Source organism: Nannospalax galili, unplaced genomic scaffold (genome assembly GCF_000622305.1).
Source record: "Nannospalax galili isolate Female #2095 unplaced genomic scaffold, S.galili_v1.0 scaffold160, whole genome shotgun sequence".
Taxonomy (NCBI): Eukaryota; Metazoa; Chordata; class Mammalia; order Rodentia; family Spalacidae; genus Nannospalax; species Nannospalax galili.
The window spans coordinates 1,347,102-1,369,801 of record NW_008346900.1 but is presented as its reverse complement, the minus strand read 5'-3'; the positions used below and the strand labels follow the sequence as shown (position 1 = coordinate 1,369,801).

General features: G+C 51.7%; 1 protein-coding gene across 1 annotated transcript in view; it reads left to right on the top strand.

The window, feature by feature from the left end:
- The window catches only part of Taf4 (TATA-box binding protein associated factor 4), an 80,708-nt gene that overhangs the window by 40,335 nt on the left and 17,673 nt on the right, over positions 1–22,700 (top strand). The window contains exons 2-9 of the mRNA XM_017800678.1: positions 6,189–6,349; positions 7,645–7,764; positions 11,253–11,372; positions 12,146–12,268; positions 14,307–14,396; positions 15,859–16,104; positions 18,712–18,859; positions 21,917–22,031. Coding sequence (XP_017656167.1) covers positions 6,191–6,349; positions 7,645–7,764; positions 11,253–11,372; positions 12,146–12,268; positions 14,307–14,396; positions 15,859–16,104; positions 18,712–18,859; positions 21,917–22,031 — 1,121 coding nt within the window. The 5' untranslated portion in view covers positions 6,189–6,190. The remainder of the gene's footprint in view (positions 1–6,188; positions 6,350–7,644; positions 7,765–11,252; positions 11,373–12,145; positions 12,269–14,306; positions 14,397–15,858; positions 16,105–18,711; positions 18,860–21,916; positions 22,032–22,700) is intronic.

Here is a 22,700-nt window from a genome sequence, read left to right as displayed (position 1 = left end):
CTGGCTTGTGTGGGCTCTGGACTTGTTTCCGTGAAGTGGTGGAAGTCTTGTGCATCCTGGAGGGCACCTTCTCACTCCCTTATTGACCAGCAGAGCTCACCACCGGTGTCGGGGACCCCGTCCAAAATGTACTATCTTTCCTTGTTGGAGCTTCTGGAATGATCCTTTTAACCTTCTCGTTCTCTCTTTCCCAACTTGGTATCCCCCCTTCTTTCTGCAGAGTCTTCTGGAGAATGTTCCGTTGCTATCATCTGGCCTTTCTTTGGCCTTTGGGTGTTCTGTGCAATGTTGAGGGCACTCTGATTTATTATTTGTCTCAAACAGGCATTAACATTTTTTTTGACTTATTTTTATTTTATGTGTATGAGTATTTCCTGCATGTGTGTTAATGCACCCATGTCATGCAGTGCCTGTAGAGGACAGAAGAGGGCGTCTGATCCCCCGGAACTGGTGTTATGGACAGTTGTTCGCTGCCAACCCTTGTCTTCTGCAAGAACAGCTGTTGCTCTTAACGCTGAGCCATCTCTCTAGCCCCTCAAACGGGCATTTTCTAAGGAGAGGTGTCATCAGCACATTTGTCTGTGTTAGGGCTGTCCCAGGTATCTGAGAGCCTTGATTATGCCTGTTACTAGCGTGGTGACAACTCTGAGAATCTGCTCGTTGAGAATGTTTAGAGGAACTGAGTGATATTAGTGTAAATGAAGGGTTTAGCCAGAGGTCAGGGATGGAGCCAAGGCAGGGCCTGTAAGCCACTGTGGAGTGGCTGGGGCCTTGCTGTTTGCTGGTCTTTACTGTGCTTATATTGAGTTTCCACATGAGGCAGGCCAGAGAATTCCAAAGCCTTGAGGGAGGGCTGGAACTGAGATCCACTAGACCAGAGACCCCTGTTGGCCAGGGACACACAGGGTCCCTCCAGCCTGGTCTGTTTTCAGGAGGGAAAGAGTGCTCTTGGGGACTCCCAAAGGGACTGTGCTCCACCAACTGGACTGGACTCACACTGTGCAGTGACACTGGATGATGGTGGGTGGAATGTCCCGGTGTGTTGAGGTCATGCCATGAACTCATGGCTTTTTTAAGTATTTTTTTATTTTATGTGTATGAGCATATTGCCTGCATGGATGTAAGTGTACCTGTGTCATGCAGTGCTCAAGGAGGTCAGAAGAAGGCATCAGATCCCCTGGAACTGGGGTTATGGATGGTTGTTAGCCACCATGTAGGTGCTGGGAACCAGTCCTGGATCCTCTGCAAGAACAACCAGTGCTCTTAACCACTGAGCCATCTCTCTAGGCTCTCATAGGGCTTTTGAGGAAAACCACCTTAGGGGCTGAGATACCGTGTGTGAGCCGGCTCCTGACCTTGGCTGTGAGCTGTGTCTGGTGTGTGGATGCTGGGAGGTACCAGGAAGGAGCCCCGTGCTCTGCTGTGTACAGCATCTCCAACTTTTTTGCATTCATAGCTCTGCAGGGTTTTGTGACCTAAGAGGGAAAAGTCTCTTCACAAAGCATTAAAGGAACACCAGGCTGCAGTTAGGCAGCAGTCAGCTGTGTTTGGTGCCTCTCTGGGTGGCTCTGCTGTCCCAGGGCCTGTTAGGGTCAGGCTGGCATGTGGCAGCAAAGGTTGTATGCCTGTCAGCAGGGGCAGCCTGGGCCAGCCAGTCTTGGTCTGTGCCACTGGAGGTCCTCTGAGCCAGCTCTTGGGGGCGCGTGGCTCCTGTGGTGTCCCTAGTGTGCTTTGTGCCTGCTTTCCTGGCTTACCCTCGCTCACTGGCTCTGTCCGTGTGGGCTCAGCACAGATCTAGCTATGAAGGCTTGGCCTCTGTGCCTGTTTTCGCACACTCTCCCTGAAATCTGAAAGCCATTTGTGTTGGTGGGGGTTAGAAGGTTGGAGGTGGGGGAGGAGGAGTGAATGGGCACACAGCTCCTAGGCCCCTGCAGAGAGAAGAGAGCAGAATTGAGTCCCTCTGAGCTGCCCTCACTCCATCAGGCCGAGAATGTGCCCAGGGCTCTTTTCCTCACCCACAGAGGGGGTGCATGTTTGAAAAGTGTGGGGTAAGGTGGGAGAGGGAGGAACCCTCAGCCTGGGTCTAGACTTTGTGCTTAGGTGAGGGGGAAGATGCTGGGTGAGTGCCTTTTCTCAGAGTGATGGTTTCAGTCTGGAAATGCCTGTTCTGTGTGTAGTTGACGACTTGTGTTCTGTGTTTTGGCTTAAGATGAAGGGAAAAGTGGTAATAAGAGATCAGAAAACCTGTAAGGTCAGGGCAGGAGGAAGAAGGATGGACCACTGGGGTCTCCCTGAACTCCAGTGTTGGGAATAGTAGGATTCTCTTACTATGTGAGGGCTGGCAGTTGTGCTCAGGACTGTGGGGGTGGGATGGGTCTCTTGAGAAAGCTTGTGGCCTTGTGAAGTCCCTTGGAGAGGCACTGATAGTTGCTGCCTGGTCCAGGGTAGAGGGAGGCCCAGTGTTCGCTGTCCTTCCATCTCCCCATTCCCTGCTCCTAAACACCATGGCTTTTCAGAATTGCTGGTGGACCTCACACTGTTTAAGACCTGTATTTTCACAGTAAAAAAAAAGAAAATGGCCTGCATCTTTACCTGAAAGGAGATCGTAAATGTATTTTGGATTGTGTATTTTATGTTATAGCTACTGAAAATTAAGTCTGAGGATGTTTAGTGACAGAGACCTATATGAGAAGTGCAGAGAGGGGCTTGAGAGGTGATTCAGCAGTTAAGAGCACTTACTGCTTTTCCAAAGGACCTAGGTTTGGCTCCCAGCACCCACATGGCAGCCAACACCCATCCTTACCTCCGGTTCCAGGGAATCCGATGCCCTCTCCTGCTTTGTGAGTGCCAGGCACACACATGGCACACTTACACAGACAAAACACCTCATAAAGTTTAAAAAAAGTGCAAGGAGAACACAGTGTGAGCGTGAGCTTGGCTTTCTTCACGTTCATCAGGACTTGTGGCTTTTGCGTGTGTCTAGGACAGACACTGGGGACTGTCCCCCATATTGACCAAACGGGGATTCAGGACGCTTATGTTTTTTTGTACTGACCCCTCTCTGCATGTCTCAGAGTTTCTACAGTGAGCACTTCAGATGCTAACAGCACTAAGCCTGTACGTAGCTCCTCTGGATGCAGCTAGATGTGAATCTGGCTGTACACACTGGCTGAGCGAGAATGGAGAGTGGAGTCTAGGTGCACGGCCTCAGTTTTCATCCTTCCCTTCTGATGGCTGGGTGAGTGGAGCCCTATTGGCTCCTGAGTGACCTTGCAATGCGGGAACAGGGATGTTACTGTGCTAGTCTACTCCAGATGATTCTCCATGCCTGCCAGCTGTGTTGTGTGTATGTGAGGACTTGCAGTGTGGACCACACAGGGCTGGACACAGTGGGTGACTGGTCCTTCCCAGCTGCTCATGAGCTGCACCACCACCACCATGCAGATGCAGAGGGTGTTGCTGCTGGAGTGAGGAAGCAGTGGTCGTCACATACAGTGTTCAGACAAGCAGATTATTTTTCTACAGTGTTTAAACTTGAACTGGTCTGCTGCAGTTTGAGGCGGAGTGACCTTTGCTTCTGCATGCGGTGCTGCTCTGTGAAGCCGTGAGAACCAGAGCTGCACTTGTGGGTGATGCAGCTGCAGGCACCATTGTGGGGTCACTTCAGTTTTGTATATCAGCCTTTGCTTCTGTCAGGACCAGTGACTGCTCCTTTGTTTGGGGCAACTTGAGATCCCTGTGAGGATGTGGGTGAGGTCTGTAGCCTCTACATCTACTCCTGCTGCCCCCCCCCCATTACCATCTCATACCCAGTTGATACTTTTAATGCCTAAGACTGTTAAGGTACTTGCTTAAAGTCACATAGTCACTTCTTGGAATAACTTTAGATAATTTTCCAGCTTTACCCTAACTACAGCCATATTGGCTATGTCAAGAGGCATATTAGCCCTGACTGGGGCCCACCACACAGCTCACAGACAGTTTCCTTCTATATTTATGATGTTTAAAATGCCACTTTGGCCAGGAGTGGTGGCATACACCCTTAATGAGCACTCAGGAAGCAGAGGCTGGTGGATCTCTGAGATTGAGGCCAGCCTCGGCTACAGGGAGTTCCAGGACAGCCTGGGCTACAGGGAGACACTGACTCAAAAATACTTAAAATAGGGGCCAGGCGTGGCGCATACCTTTAATCCCAACACTCGGGAGGCAGAGGCAGGTGGATCTCTTTGAGTTCAAGGCCAGCCTGGTCTACATAGGGAGTTCCAGGCCAGCTGGGGCTACAGGGAGACCATCTCAAAAAGACGCACGTGCATGTGCGTGCGTGTGTTTATTTATTTAAAATAAAAAACCCAGAGAACAAAAGTGCCACTTTGACCTTACTAGGATTTTAGCCCAATTGCTGTTTCATGAATATTTCGAAATACTCCTGTGACTTTGTGGCTATAACTTCAAGGAGAAAGGCTTCTGGTAGGTAGCCTTTTTACTAACGTGGTGGGTTGAGCAGATGGTGTTGGCGTGGCTCTTCTGGGGCCCTGGTGTTGGGAGCCGTCCTCTCCCTCCATGGCTCCTGCAGGGCAGTTCTCCAGCAGGAACTCCTGCTTTCAGTGGCAGTGCAGCTGACAGCACGCACCCGCTGAAGCTCCTGACCTGGGCGTTCTGCATGCACGCTATGCTGTTGGAACAGAGCCGTGGTCTTGCTGACTGAAGTTTGAAGCACTTGTGTCCACTCGTGCTTGAGCCCCAAGGAGGGGAGGGCTTCGTAGAGTGAGTTATTTCAGTTTGGGGTTTATTTAGAAAGAGGTGCTCTGGGGCTGGAGAGATGGCTCAGCGGTTAAGAGCACTGGGTGCTCTTGTAGAAGACCTGGGTTTGTATCCCAGCACCCAATGGCGGCTAACAGCTGTCCATAACTCCAGTTCCAGGGGATCCGACGGCCTCTTCTGACCTCTGTGGGCATTGCATGACACGGGTGTACTTACCTGCATGCAGGCAATACATGCACACACATAAAATAAAAATAATAAATAAAATAGTAAAAAAAAAAGATGTTCTGGAGGGACATGCCTCTCCTTAATGGATCAAGAATCTAGTGAGTTCAACAGAGGGTTTACTGTTTTTTTCTGGTAGTGTGCTGTGTTTTGAAAGATCTCAGAGCCTGACAGCATCAGATTCTTCCAGAACTTGTATGATTGTTCTGACCTGTCCCCCAGAAGCAGAGCCCAGGGTCTGCTGGGTGTGTAGCCCACAGGAGCTTCCAGCCCTATTTCTCCCTAGGGCTGTTGTTCTCACTGAAGATGGGGGCTGGGAGGCCGCAGGCTGGGGCGAGGGGTCTCCTTGTGTGGTGTTCTGCAGCTGTGCTGGGTCATTGCTGAGGGCGTCTGAGGCCTGGTGCGTCAACACTGCTCCATTGTGGGAAGCTGGATTTAAGACAGGTGTATTCCTCTTTCTCCTCAAACTTGGGATCTAATTGGCTGCTGGTTTTTGCCACCCAAATTAGTAAAACCTGACTGGTAGGATTTGCTCTCCCAAAGTTTACTCCAGAGCCTTGAAGACCAGGCTCTTGTCCTGGTCGCTCTGGACAGTGCCTGAGTGTCGTGGGCATCCTGATCACCTGGGGGACAGCACAGCTCCCACACTTGACCAGAGGAGTGTTCCCACAAGGAACAACGAACCACGTACCTTGCTGTTTGGTTTGGAGGTTCTGGGGCGTCAGGCTGGGGAGACTTGAATGTGGACTACAGAGGTGGTGCTGTCCTGCAGGCAGAGGCAGGACCCCAGTACTAGGAGTGTACGTGAGTGTGTTGGCTAGCTAGGTGGGCATCAGAGGCCTGGCCTGGGGGGTTTCTGCCATTCTGTGAGTGTGGGCAGGGTGTCGGTAGCTAGACGCTATGCCTGGGCTCACATCTGAAGAGGGTGGCTTGTGGGGTGCTGAAGGACTGGAGCTGTGGTCACTGAGCATGGCTTTGCTGCTTGGTTTGCCTGTGCGATCGATGGGTGCTGGAGTTGTGGTCGCAGTGTCTTTGGGCAGCCTTTGGTGCTCGTCCTGGGCTCTGTCTTCGCTGTTTAGCTGGGTGCTCCGCAACCTCTCATATGCCCCTCCTATAGCTAGCAGTGCCCCCCCCCCCCACCAGGGTCTTCCCTGTGCTGGAGTAGGAACACTTCCTGATGCCAGGTCTCATTTGTCCCCCAGGAATGGTCCTCGTGCGGAGCGAGAATGGGCAGTTGTTAATGATCCCTCAGCAGGCCTTGGCCCAGATGCAGGCCCATGCCCAGGCTCAGCCTCAGAGCACCATGGCACCCCGCCCTGCAACCCCCACAGGTGCTCCACCTGTCCAGATCTCTACCGTACAGGTGAGTGCATGCGTGGTGAGTGGGCCAGCTTGGGGCACCCTGGCCCAGCCTGGCTCTTGCCCATTCCCTACCACCATGCACACTGGGGAGGCTGCAAACATGAAGGTGTGACCTTGAGTGGTGCCACGGCACATAGGCACCTCAGATGCCTCCATCAGACAGGGGCCAGGTTGGCTCTGATCGCCCAGCCTCCTGACTGGGACCATGCCATCTTGGGGGAGCCAGCTCCAGTGGTCATTGTGCTCAACATGGTGACTTGAGTCGGGTTAGAGAAGACACTCAGGGCCAACTGCCCAGTTGAAGCCTCCCCTTCGCTCTTGCCGCCTGTGGCTTCACCTTCCTGTGCCCCAGTGTCCTCGGTAAAGTGCAGGTCAGGGAGCTCCCAGCTCACGAGATTGTCCCAAAGACATAGTATGTTTGAAGTGTTGAGAGTGAGTAATGGAGGGGAGCACGGGGCAGGCAGCTGTCCACTGCTGTTGTCTGTCAGGCAGCACAAGAATTGACAGCGCCATCCCCACCCCCAAGCCCAAAGCCATGGATCTTGATGCTGAGTTAGTGGGGAAGATGGACCTGGATGCCAAGAGCCCTGATTGTTCTCAGCAGGCTCCTCATCCTGCACCAGGACTGGTGAGGGTGTGTGCCGGCATGCCTTCCGCCCGCCGCCTTTCCAAGCTGGCCGGCAGCTGAAGGGATGGCGGGTCCAATGACAGTTCTCTGCTCCCTCTGGAGTTGTGTCTCTGTGCTGCAGATGGGGTGTGTGTGCTGGAGGCAGGCAGAGCTCCCCCATCTGAAGGAGCATAGAACACATCCTTTGAGCCCCCCCACCCCAGTTGGAAGCATGGGGGCTGCATTTGTAGATTTTCTCTGGTGGTGGGCTGTCCTGCCTCACCTGACCTTTACGTCTCTGCTCACACAGTTCTGCAGCCATCTTGACTCCAGGTGTCTCTCCATCCTGGTTGGCCCCCAGCTTCCCCATGTGCAGCTGGTGGGTAGGACTCGGTGTCTTACCACCTTCAGTGCAGTTCAGTAGCACCCTTGGAGAGCAGTGCTGTGGCTGGCTTTCCAGAAGCCATCCGCTTTTAAAGACTGTAGGCTTCGTTAATAAAGTCCAACGGTGTCCTTAGGGCGTTCTGTGAGACATTCTGATCACACACCTCTTTGTGGTTAGAAGGGGTAGAGTGGCTTCCTTGTTAGGTTAGGAGTGAGCTGGGGGTTCTGTATGTATTTGAGTTACTTTTTGTGTGGGGTGGCAGGTCACCGTAGCCGGTTTAGATGACTCCCAGCTTGTTTTTCAGGCTCCCGGAACGCCTATTATTGCACGGCAGGTGACCCCGACTACCATAATTAAGCAAGTGTCTCAAGCCCAGACGACGGTACAGCCCACTACAACCCTACAGCGCTCTCCCGGGGTACAGGTAAGAGGACGCAGCCTGGTGCATCTGCAGGGCTGACGGAGCATGTTTTTGCTTTGCTGCAAAGACTAGACTTTGGAATTTTTATATTGGATGCCAGTTTGGATTTGAGGAGGCAAGCTCTCCATGAACAAAGTGGTTTTTCTGTGACAGCAAATGCAGGATAGACCCTTTTCTTTGAAAACCAGACAATCTAGCATTAGCAGCACTTCAGAAGCTGTTCATGAAGTGTAATTAAAAATACTGCCTCATTAACATTTGACTTAGAATATCTTTGAGGCCGGAGAGTGTGTGGTAAGGAGACTGTGTGCCTCTGTGCTGTGGCTCCATTACACGCACACTCACAAACAGTGTTAGTGCTGTGCTGTCCAGGATGTCCTCTCCTCTTGGTGACATGTTTGTAGGTGAGTTGAGGGAGGCTCTGCCTGGTCTTGCTTTTCCAGTGTGAGGTGTCTCCAGCCTCACACAGCTTCTAGGCCACACTGCCTCCCTGTGGCCTGTGGCCACGAGGACAGCACAGTTCAGGAAATGATCACCTTTCTGTTCTTTCTCTCCCTCCTTCCCTCCCTCCCCTTCTTCCTCTTCCTCTTCCTCTTCCTCTACCCCCTCTTTCTCTTCTCCCCCTTCCTCCTCCTTGGTTGGCCTGGAACTCGCTGTATAGGTCAGGCTGGCCACACACTTGTAGTGATTTTCCTGCTTCTGTCTCCTGAGTGCTAGTTGTTTTTTGTAAAATTATATATATATGTGTGTGTGTGTGTGTGTGTGTGTGTGTATGTATGTATATACATGTATATATATTTTGGGGGGCGGATCTTTTTGAGACAGGGTCTCCCTGTAGCCCCAGCTGTCCTGGAACTCATTATGTAGACCATAGACCAGGCAGGCCTTGAACTCACAGAGATCCGCCTGCCCCTGCCTCCTGAGTGCTGGGATTAAAGGCGTGCACCACCACGCCCGACAATATATATATTTCTAAAAAATTTTTGTTTGTTTTTGTCTTTTTGAGACGGGGTCTCCTTGTAGCCCCAGCTGTCCTGGAACTCACTATGTGGACCAGGCTGGTCTCTAACTCACAAAGATCCACCTGCCTCTGCCTCCCAAGTGCTGGGATTAAAGGTGTGCGCCACCTTTTATGTGTATGAGTGTATTGCCTGCATGTATGTGAGTGCACCCGTGTTGTGCAATGCTGTGGAGGTCAGAAGAGGGCTTCAGATTCTCCTGGAACTAGAGTTAAGGACAGTTTGTAGCCACTGTGTGGGTGCTGGGAATCGAACCTGGGTCCTCTGCAAGAGCAGTCAGTGCTCTTAGCCACTGAGCCATCTCTCCAGCCCCGTAAAATAATATTTTAAGCTGCAGCAGGGGAGAGTGTCCTGCACATACTGGCCTTACCTGGTACAGGCTGATGCCCCTGAGGTACCAAAGACAGGAGCTTACATACCAGTTGGCCCCTCTATTGCAGATGGTAGTGCAGATCTCTAGTAGAGAAAAGAACTGGGCGGGGAGACACACCGTGCCACCAAGGACGGCATGGCTGGTCAGAGGAAAGGTCCCTGGCTGGGGAGGCAACTGTCAGGGAAGTCATCTCCCTGGGCAGTCATTTGGGAGTGGGTAGGAAGCACAGTGACCCCGAGGCCTCTGATGGGGTTGTATTTGTGAGTACTCATACAGTTGTGGTCTCTATAGTGAGGCACTTACCACGCTGTGCCTAGGTGCTGTGCCTGCTTGCCTGTGATCTTCTTACCGTGCTCCTGGGTAAGCTGCACCTCTGTCCCAGTGGGGACCTGAGGCTGGGTGCTGGGCTCTGGGGCAGACCTACACATAGGCTTTAAAAACTTTTCTTGGCGCCCAGCTCTTTCACTTTGGTAGCTGCAGGGATTGATAGACGCTAGAAGAGTAATTCTGCCCAGGCAGCTGGAAGGCAGCAGAGGTTTGTGCAATTTGGCAGCGGGCTCTAGGAGGCGGGGCCTCCTGAAGACCTCCTGAAAGCCCAGCCCTGTCCACATCTGATCGGAGCACTTACTTTTCTGATGAGCGTGGGGCATTCTGTGAAAACACTCCTGGTGAACTCTGTGTGTCATGTTCAGTGACGGCAAACGTGTTGGAATAGGTAGACAGAACCTCCTGTTGGGACTGTAGGAGTCCGGCGGGGAGTAGTTTTGAGGTGAAAGCAGCTCTCCTGGTGAGAAGCTCTGGGATGCTCGGCTGCTCCAGACCCGCTGCGCTGAGTCAGCCTCGTGGTTTATTCCTGCACACTCTCTACACATGGCTTTGTTTGGGGGTTTCCAGTCACAAGGGCAGTGCATGCTTGTTGTCTCGTGTGGACACTCAGTACCGCTAAGTCTGTTCTCACTTTGGAGTGACCTGGGGAGGCCCAAGAGACCTGAAGTGGGTCAGTGCTGGTGCAGCACTGCTTCTAAGCAGCTGTAACTGGACTGTTCCAAGAGCTGTGCTCTAAGGAAGTGAGGACTTGCCTCCCAGTGCTCCAGAGCTGTCCCTTGGCGGTGGGGTGTGTTACACCTTCAGAAATAGGACAACACGTAGTATTCACAAAACTGGGAGTGATGTTGGCAGCTGATAAATAAATTGGAGAAGCATCAAATTAAAAGTCAGTAAATATTTATGTCATGATTATTCAAGTAAAGCAGAAATCTTAGAAATTTGACTGACGGTCAGTGGTTTGGATTGCCTGAGTTGTTTGGAGTCTAGCTGCCTAGCAGATGTCCCTGTGTTTGGCTAAGCAGCACCTCTCCGCAGACAGTGTGACCAATATCAGTGACCCAGGTCCTGCACCTCTGACTTCTGTTTGGTGTGGCTTTTTGACCCGATTTACTTTTGGAAAGCAAAGGGAGTTGTTGGTACAGGTGGTTGAGCAGCGAGTAGAGACCCTTCCCCTGCCTTAGTCCTTTTTGGCCCCTGTAGGAGGGGCTGTGCACCTGTAGATCATAGCTGCCTTGGAGCCAGGGTTCTATGTGAACAGATCGAGGGGTTCTTAGGAGCGGCTTTCCCATGAAGTTCTGAGATAGGACTTGACTCTGTTATCAGGTGCTCAAAGATTGCCCTCGTGACAGCTGCCAGCCTCTGCTATATATTGTTTTTGTTGTTGTTTTTGAAACAAGGTTTCTCTGTAGCCCTGGCTGACTTCGATCTCACAGATGTCTGGCTGCCTCTGCCTCCTTAGTGGGAGGATTAAAGGCATGTGCCACTGTGCCTGGCCTCTGACACAGAATCTTTTCAGCAATGTACTCAAACTATCAGGTTTTACCACAGGTGTCAAACATCTCCCTGCTATTTAACTATGATCCTCAGAGGTGTGGGTCTGCCATGGGCGCCCTGACTGTAAGTGGCTCCAAGGTGTGTGACCCGCTGGCAGGTGGGGAGCCATTTGGGCTTCCCCCTCTCTTCCAGAAGATGTGTTGTTTCCCTGGACTTGAGGTTGGGGTCTTGTGTTGGTGGTGGGAGATGTATTTACCTTGTGTTTTGGACTCTTCTAGCCTCAGCTTGTTCTGGGTGGTTCTGCCCAGACAGCCTCACTTGGGACGGCGACAGCTGTTCAGACAGGGACACCTCAGCGCACAGTCCCAGGGGCCACCACCACCTCCACAGCTGCCACGGTAAGAGCTGCTTCTCTCAGGACCTCCTGGGACACATCTGGCCCATCTGTACTAGTGGGAAAATGGACCTGTGAGATATCCCATCGTCTTTTCAGACAGTTTGCTGTACAGCGGGATTTGTCCAGTTTGGGACATAGAACCCGAGTTGAGAGCATTGTGGCACACAGGAGGCCTGTGTGAGAGCTTGGGGCTCCATCTTCCCCTTGTGGGGTGGGGCCCAAGGGGCTACCGGGGAGTGGCAGGAGAGCACCCTGAGCATCTGCTCAGGACCTGGGACCCTGTAAACCTCCATGGATGTCCATGTGGCCACTGGCTGCCTGTGGTCTGTGTAGCAGTGCTGCTGTCGGACTGCGTTTCCTTCTGTGGATCTTCAGACAAGCTCGGGTCTGGCAAAGTGTTTTTTACCATTTCTAGAAGCCACCGGGGACTTAGGCTTCTTGTACACGTGTAGATGGGCCGCCAGTGGCCTCTGCTCCTGATGAGCAGCGTTACGGTCTGCGTCCAGCAGGGTGTCCTTTCACATCATGGCTGCTTTGGTTGCATTCCTAAAAGGGGTTTGCTTGGCTGAGATGCAGGCCTGTTGGCCTTTGGAGTGATTGATGGCCCTTCCAAGGAACTCCTTGTGCCCTACCAGCTTGTACAAGAGATAGCGTACTCCTTGAAAGATGTTTAGAGGCGAAGTTCACATGCCTTTCAGACCTGTCATATTTAAGTAATGAGAGACCATGATAAAAAAAACCTCCTGTGATTCACATCTTTTTATTTTAATGCAGGAAACAATGGAAAATGTGAAGAAATGTAAAAGTTTTCTATCTACGTTAATAAAACTGGCATCCTCTGGTAAACAGTCTACAGAGACAGCAGCCAATGTGAAGGAATTAGTTCAAAATTTACTGGTAAGAAGCTCAGGTGCAATGCCTCATCTCAGAGCATGGTGTGTGGCGTAGACCTCCCATGCCAGGGAGGTCTGGGTGGGCAGGTGAGACCCTGGAAGGTCCTGGAGGGGGAGGGTGTGCGCGCCTGTCAGAGTGTGTGGCTTGCTTTGCCTGAGGTCTCTGGCTGGCACCCCGACGCTGGGTTTATGTGAGGAGAGTCAGTGCTAGGAGAGCAGGGCTGCAAAACCTCTTTAGTAGCCGTTGGTTATGACTTAAAGCACGTCTGACGGCCGGTGCTCCACTGTGGCAGTCAGCTTTCTCTTCCCCTTTCCCGTTTGGCTTGATTTTAGCCAGATTTTAAACCTGAAGGATGTAGGCAGGTCCTTAATTCTAGTTTGTGAGCACACAGCCTGTGCCCCGGCCCTTGCAGCCTCGTCCCCTCCTGTACTGTGACTATTTTGGTACTGGTCTAAGGATGCCTGTGCTTCTTGGGAGCACTGTGAGGCCAGGTGCTGCCAGGTGCAGCTCTCCTCTGGCCTCTGCTGTTGCCTGGTGCTCCTGTTTTCCTGACCCTATGCGGATGTTTGATACTGGCCGCTAGTTCCATTGAGGGTTTGAGCTGTGTTCATGCATTGACTGTCTCTCTGGACCTGAGCCACCCCTCCCTTGCTGTTTTCTTCTCAGTTTTGTTGTTGAAGAAACTCTTGTGTTTTCCGACCGATGTGCTTTTTTTTTTTTTTGGCTGGTCGAGTTGGTTGGTTCAGCCCCTGGACTGCTTGGGTGCCAACCTGCTAACCAGGCCCCATCCTTGTCTGGTGTGCCCCTCCCCCACCCCACTGTTCATTCCTTCATTGTGTCCACTAGATGCCCATGGTGCTATGCTCTGGCCAGGGCCCTGGACCTCCTTTCAGCTCACCCTGCATGACCTCTTGGCAGCCACCCCTCTGGTCTCTGTATCAGGCCCAGCTGGGTTCAGCTGCTGGTAGTAGGTGCCAGTCCCAGGGGCCAGCGGTCCTGGCTGGACCTGTGTGTCTCACCTTGGCCCCTTGCTCTCCTCAGAGCCGAGTGAGGGTGACTGCTCCTCATGGCACAAGCCAGCTGCTGGTGCTCTGCACTCCAGCAGTACGATGGCCCCGCTCTCCTGCTAGCTAGAAGCCAGGTTCTATGCTCTCTTGGTCCCAGGCCATGCAGACACTTGGGTAGTCTGCCTTTGCTGTGCCTGCTGCTGCCCGGTCCAGATTCTGCCAGCCCTGGGCTGATGCTGCAGCGATCTGTAGTGCCCTTCTGCATGCCAGCAGGGCCAGCTCTCTGACCCACCCTCAGGGGCCCAGTCTATGCAGAAAGCTGTAGAATAGCCAAAAAAGTGTTCTACCCGTTGTGTGGGACTTTCTAGCCCTCATAGGACTCCCCCAGATATCTAGAACAGAATTTTGGGAGGGTCTGTCTTCCTGTAGCCCCCAGCTGGTCTCGCCTCAATCTTGCAGAGATCGGCATCTGCCTCCTGAGTCTGGGATTAAAGGCATGTGCCCCCATTCCTGACTTTAGAACAGAATTGTGTGTCTTGCTTGTGGACTCTTAATGTTTCCCCTCTAGTGCAAGGTAGGCGTAAGTATGGGTGAGCTTTTTGTGACAGGTGCCCCCACTCCCTGCCGGAGCTGAACCCTCTATCCGTGGTATTGACTTTCATAGTGAAGTTACTCTTGGGTTCATTGGTTTCCAAGCACAATGTCTGATATCAGGTAGGTGCCTGGTGAGCCCTGAGTGAAAGGTAGACATTGAAAGCTAGACATTGATCAAGAAACTCATGGGAGGGTGGAGATGTGGACCAGTAACTGGCCAGTCAGAGAGATGATCACCAGCTCAGTGTCCAGGGGAAACCAGTCACATGTGTACCTGGGGAGTCTGTGTCTGTTGAGGTTAGCACCAACACACTGACTTACTGGTAGTCTGCTGTCGGGGACTAGACCAGAGTGATGCTTTGGCATGTGCCACAAAGACATGTGTGACATGTATGAGATTGTTTTCACTGCAGAGTGTCAATGTGAATTTTATTTTTAAGGATGGAAAAATCGAAGCAGAAGATTTCACTAGCAGGTTATACCGAGAACTTAATTCTTCACCTCAACCTTACCTTGTGCCTTTCCTGAAGGTAATTGAAAGCTTGTGGTACAGTCTTGGGTCCAGTCTGGGCATGGGGAGCACAAATACTACTGGCTGAGCGATGACCATCTTGTGTCCTGGGGCAGCATGCTGGATTTTCTGGATTTTCTGTCCAGAAAAGGGGCTTTCCAGCAAAGCTGAGCCTCCAGCTGCCGTTCAGTTCTGACGAACTCTACTGCATAAGGGCCAGTGCTACCTGTGGAGAGGGGCTGGCTTCCAGAAGCAGCCTGCGGACCAGCCAGTGCCGGGTCCTCTCATAGACTGCCATTGCTCTTACCACGGTTTACAGATTTCCAGAAAATACTAATTTTTTTGTTTAGTTGTTTTTTAAACAAATTTTAGGGGGCTGGAGAGATTGCTTTTACAGAGGACCCAGGTTCGATTCCCAGCACCCACACACGGCTATGAACCATCCTTGACTCCAGTTCCAGGGGGAATCCAAAGCCCTCTTCTGACCTCTGTGGCATTGCACGACACAGCTGCACTCACATACATGCAGGCAATACACTCATACACATAAAATAAAAATAATAAAAAAACCCAAAAAATTTTAGTCAGTTCTTACTAAGAAAGTCCCTTTGATAACTGTGGTTAGAGTTTAGTGACATCTGGGACTATTGGTTCCCAGTGTCCGTAGATGCTCACTGAAGTCATAGTGGCTGTGAGATTTTCTCTAAAAGTTTGTGTTTCTGAAATTTTTTTTGGGAGGGAATGGTCTTTTTGAGACAGGGTCTCCCTGTAGCCCCAGCTGTCCTGGAACTCACTATGTAGACTAGGCTGGCCTTGAACTCACAGAGATCCGCCTGCCTCTGTCTCCCAAGTGCTGGGATTAAAGGTGTGTGCCACCACTCCCGGTAGTTTCTGAAATTTTAAAAAAATATTTCATGTGTGTGTGTGTGTTATGCCTGCACATATGTAATGTGCCAGTGTCGTGCAATGCCCTCAGAGGTCAGAAAAGGGGGTCGGATTCCCTGGATCTGGAGTTTCAGATGGTTGTTAGCTGTCATGTGGGTGCTGGGAATTGAACCTGGGTCCTGTGTAAGAACAACTAGTGTTCTTAACTGCTGAGCGATGTCTCCAGCCCCTGCTTCTGAATTTTTAAAAAATTTTTATTTTATGTATATGAGTTTTTGTCTGAATGTAAGTGCATCCATGAGTGAAGTGCCTGAGGAGGTCAGAAGAGGACATGGGATCCCCTGGAACTGGAGTTACAGATGGCTGTTAGCTACCATGTGGATACTGGGAATTGAACCCAGGTCCTGTCCTATACAAGGGCAGCTAGTGCTCTTAACCACTGAGCCATCTCTCCAGCCCCATGTTTCTGGTTGTGAGCCTGAGCCTTCAACAGTTGTGCTAGCTTTCTAGCCCAGCCCTGTGCTTCTGAATTTTTAAGAACGTAAACACATTGGTGCTTGAACGGCCCCTGACGTCACTCGTCTCTCTTTCTTCAGAGGAGCTTACCCGCCTTGAGACAGCTGACCCCCGACTCCGCGGCCTTCATCCAGCAGAGCCAGCAGCAGCAGCCACCCGCCTCGCAGGCTACCACCGCGCTCACAGCTGTGGTGCTGAGCAGTTCGGTGCAGCGCACAGCTGGGAAGACAGCCGCCTCGGTGACCAGCGCCCTCCAGCCCCCTGTCATCAGCCTCACGCAGCCCACACAGGTTGGCGTTGGCAAGCAGGCACCACCCGCACCACTGGTATGAAGGCGCGGGCCTCGCATGGTGCTCCGGCCAGCCCCACTATGCTGCTTGACTCAGCAGCCCCTTTCTGGAAGGAACAGGCAGGGAAGCTCCCGCTGGAAAGAAGCGCGGTTGTTTCCTTAATTAAAACATGAGCTAGAGGCCGAGGCCCGTGGCTTGGTATGTCACTTCTTATAGAATGTAGTGAGCTTCTTGGCCCACTTGCTCGCAGGCTTGTCACCTGGTTGGTGGGTGTTTCTGTTCAGAGACACAGGGTGTTCAGTGAGCTTCTTAGAATGCCCTCTGGATTGAGAGAGATAGCCTGAATGTGAGAACCTTTGGGTTGGGGCGGGAGATGGGCTGGGCTTTTGCTTTCTCAGGGTGGCAGCGACTGGTGCTGACAGTGCTGTCTGCAAGTCAGGGGAAGCTGTGGCCTGGCAGTTGGATGCAGCTTTCTCCACGTCCCTGCACTAGAGGCAGGATGGCTTTCTGAGAGTGTGTTCTACGTTTCCCCCTGCTATAGGCAGCATGGGCTCACCTAGAAAGGCAGACTTCAGAGGCGGCATAGTAGACGTTGTAGAGCCTTTACCTAGCGTTTATGAAGCCTGGGGTTCAGTTCCCAGCACTGAGGGAAAAGGCACAATGGTTTGAAGTCTTATAAATGCAGCTTAAAATACAAGCTCGTGCAGAGGCCATGTCCTCTCGTCGTAGTCGGTACATACAGTGCTCTGTGTGGAGGGTAGAGACTTGGGTCAGGGTAGACTCCTTAGGGTGCTAGCTTACCTTCTGTAGAACTTGCCTTTGTCTTGACTTTATTGGTAGCAAGGACTCGGGTGGAGGCCACATGTATGAGCGGGGTTTCTTTGCGCCCCTGACCCCTGGTCAGGGATGGCTGGGTCTTTTGCTTTCACATAGTTCCAGTTCAGCAGTCAGCACACTGATTTACCCAGAAGGCAGGTCTGTGGAGGGACTTGCTGGGCCTCTTTGTTGTGAGGCTCTGGCTTTTGGTGCTTGGTTTTGTCAGTGGCATAATGAGCCAGGCCTTGAGTGCTAGGATGACAGGTGGGCCCATCATACTGCTTGCTTGTGCTGGTCAGTTTCAACTGTCAGCTTGACCCAACCTCCTGGAATCATCTGGGAAGAGAGTCTTTTTTCTTTCTTTCTTTCTTTCTTTCTTTTTTTAAAATTAATTAATTTATTTATTTTGATTGGGATTGCATTGAATCTACTGGGAAGAGCGCCTTAATGAGGAGTTATTTAGAGCAGGTTGGCCTGTGGGTATGTCTGTGAGGGATTGCCTTGATTGTTAGTTGATGTAGGAGGACCTACCCTGAATGTGAGTGGCACCTGTTCATGGGCTGGGCCAGAACTGTCTAAGAGTTTGCTGAGCATAGGCAGCATGGTACACATTCACTTCTCTCTGCTCTCGGCTGGGTGTGCTATGACCAGCTACCTCAGGCTCCTGCCTCTGTGACGTCCCTGCATTTAGAGACTGTAACCTGGAATTGTCAGGCAGATTGTCAGGATCTATTATCATAACAACAGGAATGAAGCTAGAACATTGCTCTTTAATTTTATAAATATGAGCAGAGTGTGTTCAGCAGCCTGGCTACTGCTGTTTGCTCTCCCCCACCCCCACCCACAGGCTTCTCCTGTGTACACATACTCAGTGGGCTCCTCAGTGGCAAGCCCTGGTCTGAGCTGCCTGGGGCTTGTTCTGTCTGGTGTGAGTCGTTCTTTGCTGCAGAAATGGTTCCAGTGCAGGCCACCATCCTAGTTCCTTGCAGGTGTCCCAGTGACATGGGGGTGTGCCAGTGAAAGTGCATTTTTCCCTTTAGAGTTGAGTTTAAACCTCGGACTTCATGAATCCTATGTAGTAGTCACTCTGCTACTGAACTATTGAACCACACTTCCAGCCACACAGAGGCTTCTTTGCAAACACTGGAAGGCTTAAGAATAACTAAAACTCCTAACCCAGAGATTTATGGTCAGGTTGTCAAGGCTTCCTAGGGACAGGCCAGAGCCTAGTAAGCGCCTAAGGTGACAGGCAAGGCTGCAGAGCTAAGCAGGTCCTGGAGTATGGGGACTGGCCCAAGGTCCTTGGCCCAAAGCACAGTTCACAAAGTAACGAGGGAGCAGGCCATTCCAGGACATAGGGCTCACTCAGTTCAGGACAGGACTTGGAAGCTCAGCTCCACTCCAGAAGAGACCATCTGATCTTCCTATGAACATGTAGAAGAGCTATGAACATTTGACCCGTGGCCGCCAGTGGGGAGAGGTCTGTGCTCTGTGTGGGGTCTGAGCTCAGCATACTGCCATCCAGGACAGGCCTGCAGCCCAGTGCAGGTCCTGAGTGACCTGTGCTTAGTGTGCTTGTGCTGTACTGGGCCTGCTGTGGCTCCGTTCTGTCTCTGCCAGATTCTCTTGAGGCTATGTGTAGAGTACCAGCCTGGGGCCTGCTGGGCCAGGCTTCTCTGCAGACCCAGGCTGAGGTGCACATCTGGCCTTCCTGGAGCTTCTGGCAGGACAGGGGAGGGAATAGGGCTGCTGAAGGGAATGGCTGGCTTTGTGGTCCAGCACGGTAGCCCTGGGGTGTGCTCATGCACTGTGCTGGCTGTGTCCCAGGTGATCCAGCAGCCCCCGAAGCCTGGAGCCTTGATCCGGCCCCCGCAGGTGACCTTGACGCAGACACCTATGGTCGCTTTGCGGCAGCCTCACAACCGGATCATGCTCACCACACCGCAGCAGATCCAGCTGAACCAGCTGCAGCCAGGTGAGGGCTCGGCTGCTGCGGCCCAGGACCGCCTAATCCTGGAGCTGGCCAGCACTGGGCCAGTACTTGATTTCATTTAATCACTGTGGTAAAGTTCATGTGACGAACACCCCAGCAGCTCCATGTGTAAAGCTGTGCAGCCATTACCCCTGTTGGTATGGTTTTTAAATGGTATGATTTTGGTATGTGTGGTCTAGCATTAGATCACAGACCCTCTAGCTGCCTTGGCCCCTGTCCTCCAGCCAGGCCCCACCCCTGCAGCTCCCTGGCGGTCTCTCTTCTCTTTCCCTCTGGGGCAGAGGTCACGAAAAGGCACTGCTGTGCTGTGGCCTTATAGCCTCTTCCCCCAGCATCAGGACAGGTTTGTGTTCCTGACCAGTCAAGAACTGGTCAGATCCTACTCTCCCACCCCTCAAAACCTGTAAGAGCCAGAAACCCCCTTTGTCAGGATTTGAAGGGAATGCACTCTCCCTTGAGGCCTCTTACGTTGCCTGTGGTGAGATGGTCTGTGTCCCCAGTGCGGCCCTACTTCACAGCCCATTCACCCCCCAAAGCACATTCTGAAGGGTGGTTTTGTGTCAGCTCCTTTTCACTCACAGATCTGCTCGTCTTTAGGTCATGAACATCTTTTCTCTTCCTTTCAGCAGTGTTTTACTGTGTTGCCCAGGCTGTGAATTCCTGGGCTCCAGTAATTCTCCTCCCTCAGCCTTCTAGTTGAGACCATAGATACTGCCATGCCTGCTCACTTTTAGCCTGTCAGTAATCATCCCTGGACCTGAAAGCTGAGGAGGTACAGGAGGGTGGATGCTTGAAACATTCAACAGAAACTTTTTTTTAACTTGTTTTAAACTTAAAATTTTTAGCTTTACTTTATCTTCAGTTTTTGTTGTAAATTACATCCTTGAGAATTTTAACTTAGCCACAGGAACGTGTGCACAGCCATTGTAAAGGCACCAAGTGCTCTGTGGAGCTCACACTACTGTGGAGGGAGCTGGATGGAGCTGGGATATAGGGGTAATCTAGCATTACCTCTCTTGGATATGTACTGTTAATTTCCCTTAGTCAGTCTGTCTGCCTTCCTCTCTCTCTCTCTCTCTCTCTCTCTCTCTCTCTCTCTCTCTCTGTCTCTGTCTCTCTCTCTCTCTGTCTCTCTCTGTCTCTGTCTCTGTCGCTCTCTCTGTCTCGCCCCTTCTCTCCCTTCCCACCCTTCTCCCTCTTGCCCTCTTCATATTAGAATGTGCTCTCCCTTAGGAGTTTTTTTTTGTTTGTTTTTAAATCTTTTTGAGACAGGGTCTCACTGTAGCCCCAGCTGTCCTGGAACTCACTATGTAGACCAGGCTGGCTTTCACCTCACAGAGATCCGCCTGCCTCTGCCTCACGAGTGCTGGGATTAAAAATGTGTGCCACCACCCCCAGCAGGAATTTTTTTTTTAATTTGAGAATTTCAAACATGTTTACAAAGTGTTTTGATTAAATCATCCACACAGTTCCGCTCCCCCAGCTCCCTCCCTCCCTCCCAACTTCATGCACTTTCTATTTTTTTTTTTTTTTCTCATTGCAGCTGGTTTGTTTGTTTGTTTGTTTGAAGCAGGGTCTCCCTGTAGCCCCAGCTGTCCTGGAACTCACTATGTAGACCAGGCTGGCCTTGAACTCACAGAGATCCGCCTGCCTCTGCCTCCCAAGTGCTGGGACTACAGGCATGCGCCACCACGCCCGGCACTTTCTATTTTTTTAAATCACAGCGTCCAGTTGGTCTTGCCAGTCTGTGCACAGGTGTAGGGCCGTCCACTGGAGCATGAGCAATCTACCCGAGGCTTGACTCCTTGGGGAGAACCGACTCCTTCTCCTAGCAGCCATCAGCTTCTAGGAGCTCCTCAGCTACAGAGGGGTTGTCAGCCCCTCCCCCAGCCATGTTAAGACTTTGACTGGCTTGATCTTATTGATGGTCTTGAGCACGTAGTTACAGCTGCTGTGAGTTCATAATCCAATGAGCTGCTCATGTTGGATACAGTTTCCCAGCAGTCCCCACAACCTCTGGCTCTTAGTCTTTCTGCTCTCTCTCTCTTCCACGATGATCCCTGAGCCTTGGGGGAGGGGCTGGTGTAGGTGTCCCATGTAGGGAGCACCCCGTCTCCTGTTTCTGCAGTTTGACTTGCCACTTAAATTTTTTTTGCATTTATTTATGTGTATATGTGTTTTGCTGGCATGTATATAAGTGTACCCCTGTGTGCATTTCCCACAGAGGCCAGAAGAGGGGGTCAGATACCTTGGAACTGGTTGTTAGCCATCATGTGGGTGCTGGGAACCAAACTAGGGTCTCTGCAAGAGCAGCCATTGCTTGTAACTGCTGAGCCATCTCTTCAGCTCCCAACTTAAAACTTAAAAAAAATAGCCAGGCGTGGTGGTGCACACCTTTAGTTCCAGCACTTAGGAGGCAGAGGCAGGTGGATCTCTGTGAGTTCAAGGCTAGCCTGGTCTACAAAGTGAGTTCCAGGCCAGCTGGGCTACAGGGAAAACCCTGTCTCAAAAAGACCAAAAAAAAAAAAAAAAAAAAAAACTTAAAAAATTTATGACATGGGGCGTGGTAGTACACACCTTTAGTCCCCTCACTGGGAAGGCAGAGGCAGGCGGATCTCTGTGAGATGGAGGCCGGCCTAGTCTACATAGTAAGTTCCAGGCCAGCTGGGACTATGCCCTCCACCCCCAAAAAAGTATGTGTGTGTCTGTGTGTATGTGCATATGAGTGCAGGTGATGATAGAGTCCAGAGGAAGGCCCAGATCCCCTGAAGTGTAGTTATCAGTGGTTGTGAGCCATATGACATGGATGCTGGAAATTGAACTCAGGACCTCTGGAAAAGCAGTACAAGCTCTTAACTGCCGACTCACCTCTCAAACCCTGCAACGTAAACTTAGAGCAGTTTAGAGCTGTGGGCTCAGTTTTGAGAACTTCATTGTAGCTAGTAAGCAGGTGACAGTTTCTCCCTGGGGCTCATAAGCTGGAGCAAGCCAGGCTTCTGGTAACAGCCTCTTGTCTCCACTGTGTCTTTTGCTTCGCAGTCCCTGTGGTGAAACCTACCATGTTACCTGGAACCAAAGCCCTTTCTACGGTATCTGCACAAGCAGCCGCCGCACAGAGAAACAAGCTCAAGGAGCCAGGGGGAGGCTCCTTTCGGTAAGGATGGAGCCTGTGTACTTCGGGGAGACCTGGGGGGAGCGCAAGTTGTGGTTCTCCACCTTGCTTTAGGGTCTTGGTCCTTCTGCCTGCAGCAGCTGACCTCACATCTCCCAGTGTGTGCTTCCCACTGTGGTTGGGGCTTGGGGGTTTGCTTCAGGAGTGGAGAACAGGTCAGCTGACTTGGTGTGAACACAGTGTACTGTTACTACCATTCATAACACAGATACCCCGCACCACACCACCTGCTCACCTTTGGTACTTTGTCTTGTCTGTTGATGAACAGCCAGCATGAGCAGCACTGTGGCCTGAGGTTCTCATAGAAATGCACTAGAGCCTGTAGAATGACCCTTGTTGTGCCTGAGCAGTGGACAGTGTACACATTGTAGAGGAGACTCTGGGCATTTCCGAAGCTGGCAGGTGGGGCTGGGTGGGGGGGGGGGGGGGGGGGGGGGGCCGTAGTGGCCCTGCAGGGTAAGGAGCGGCAGGGCAGGGCAGGACCCGAGTTCTGTCACCTAAGTGGATGGGAGGAGACAAGGTGCACATACAGCAGAAAAGCCCCAGAGTACAGTCTCCAGGGTGACGTAGTTAGTGGCTATTGAAGAAGGGAACTGGAGATGGGGCATAGTGGTAAGCCTAGGGTTAGCTGGCATGGGAGCCATATGCAGG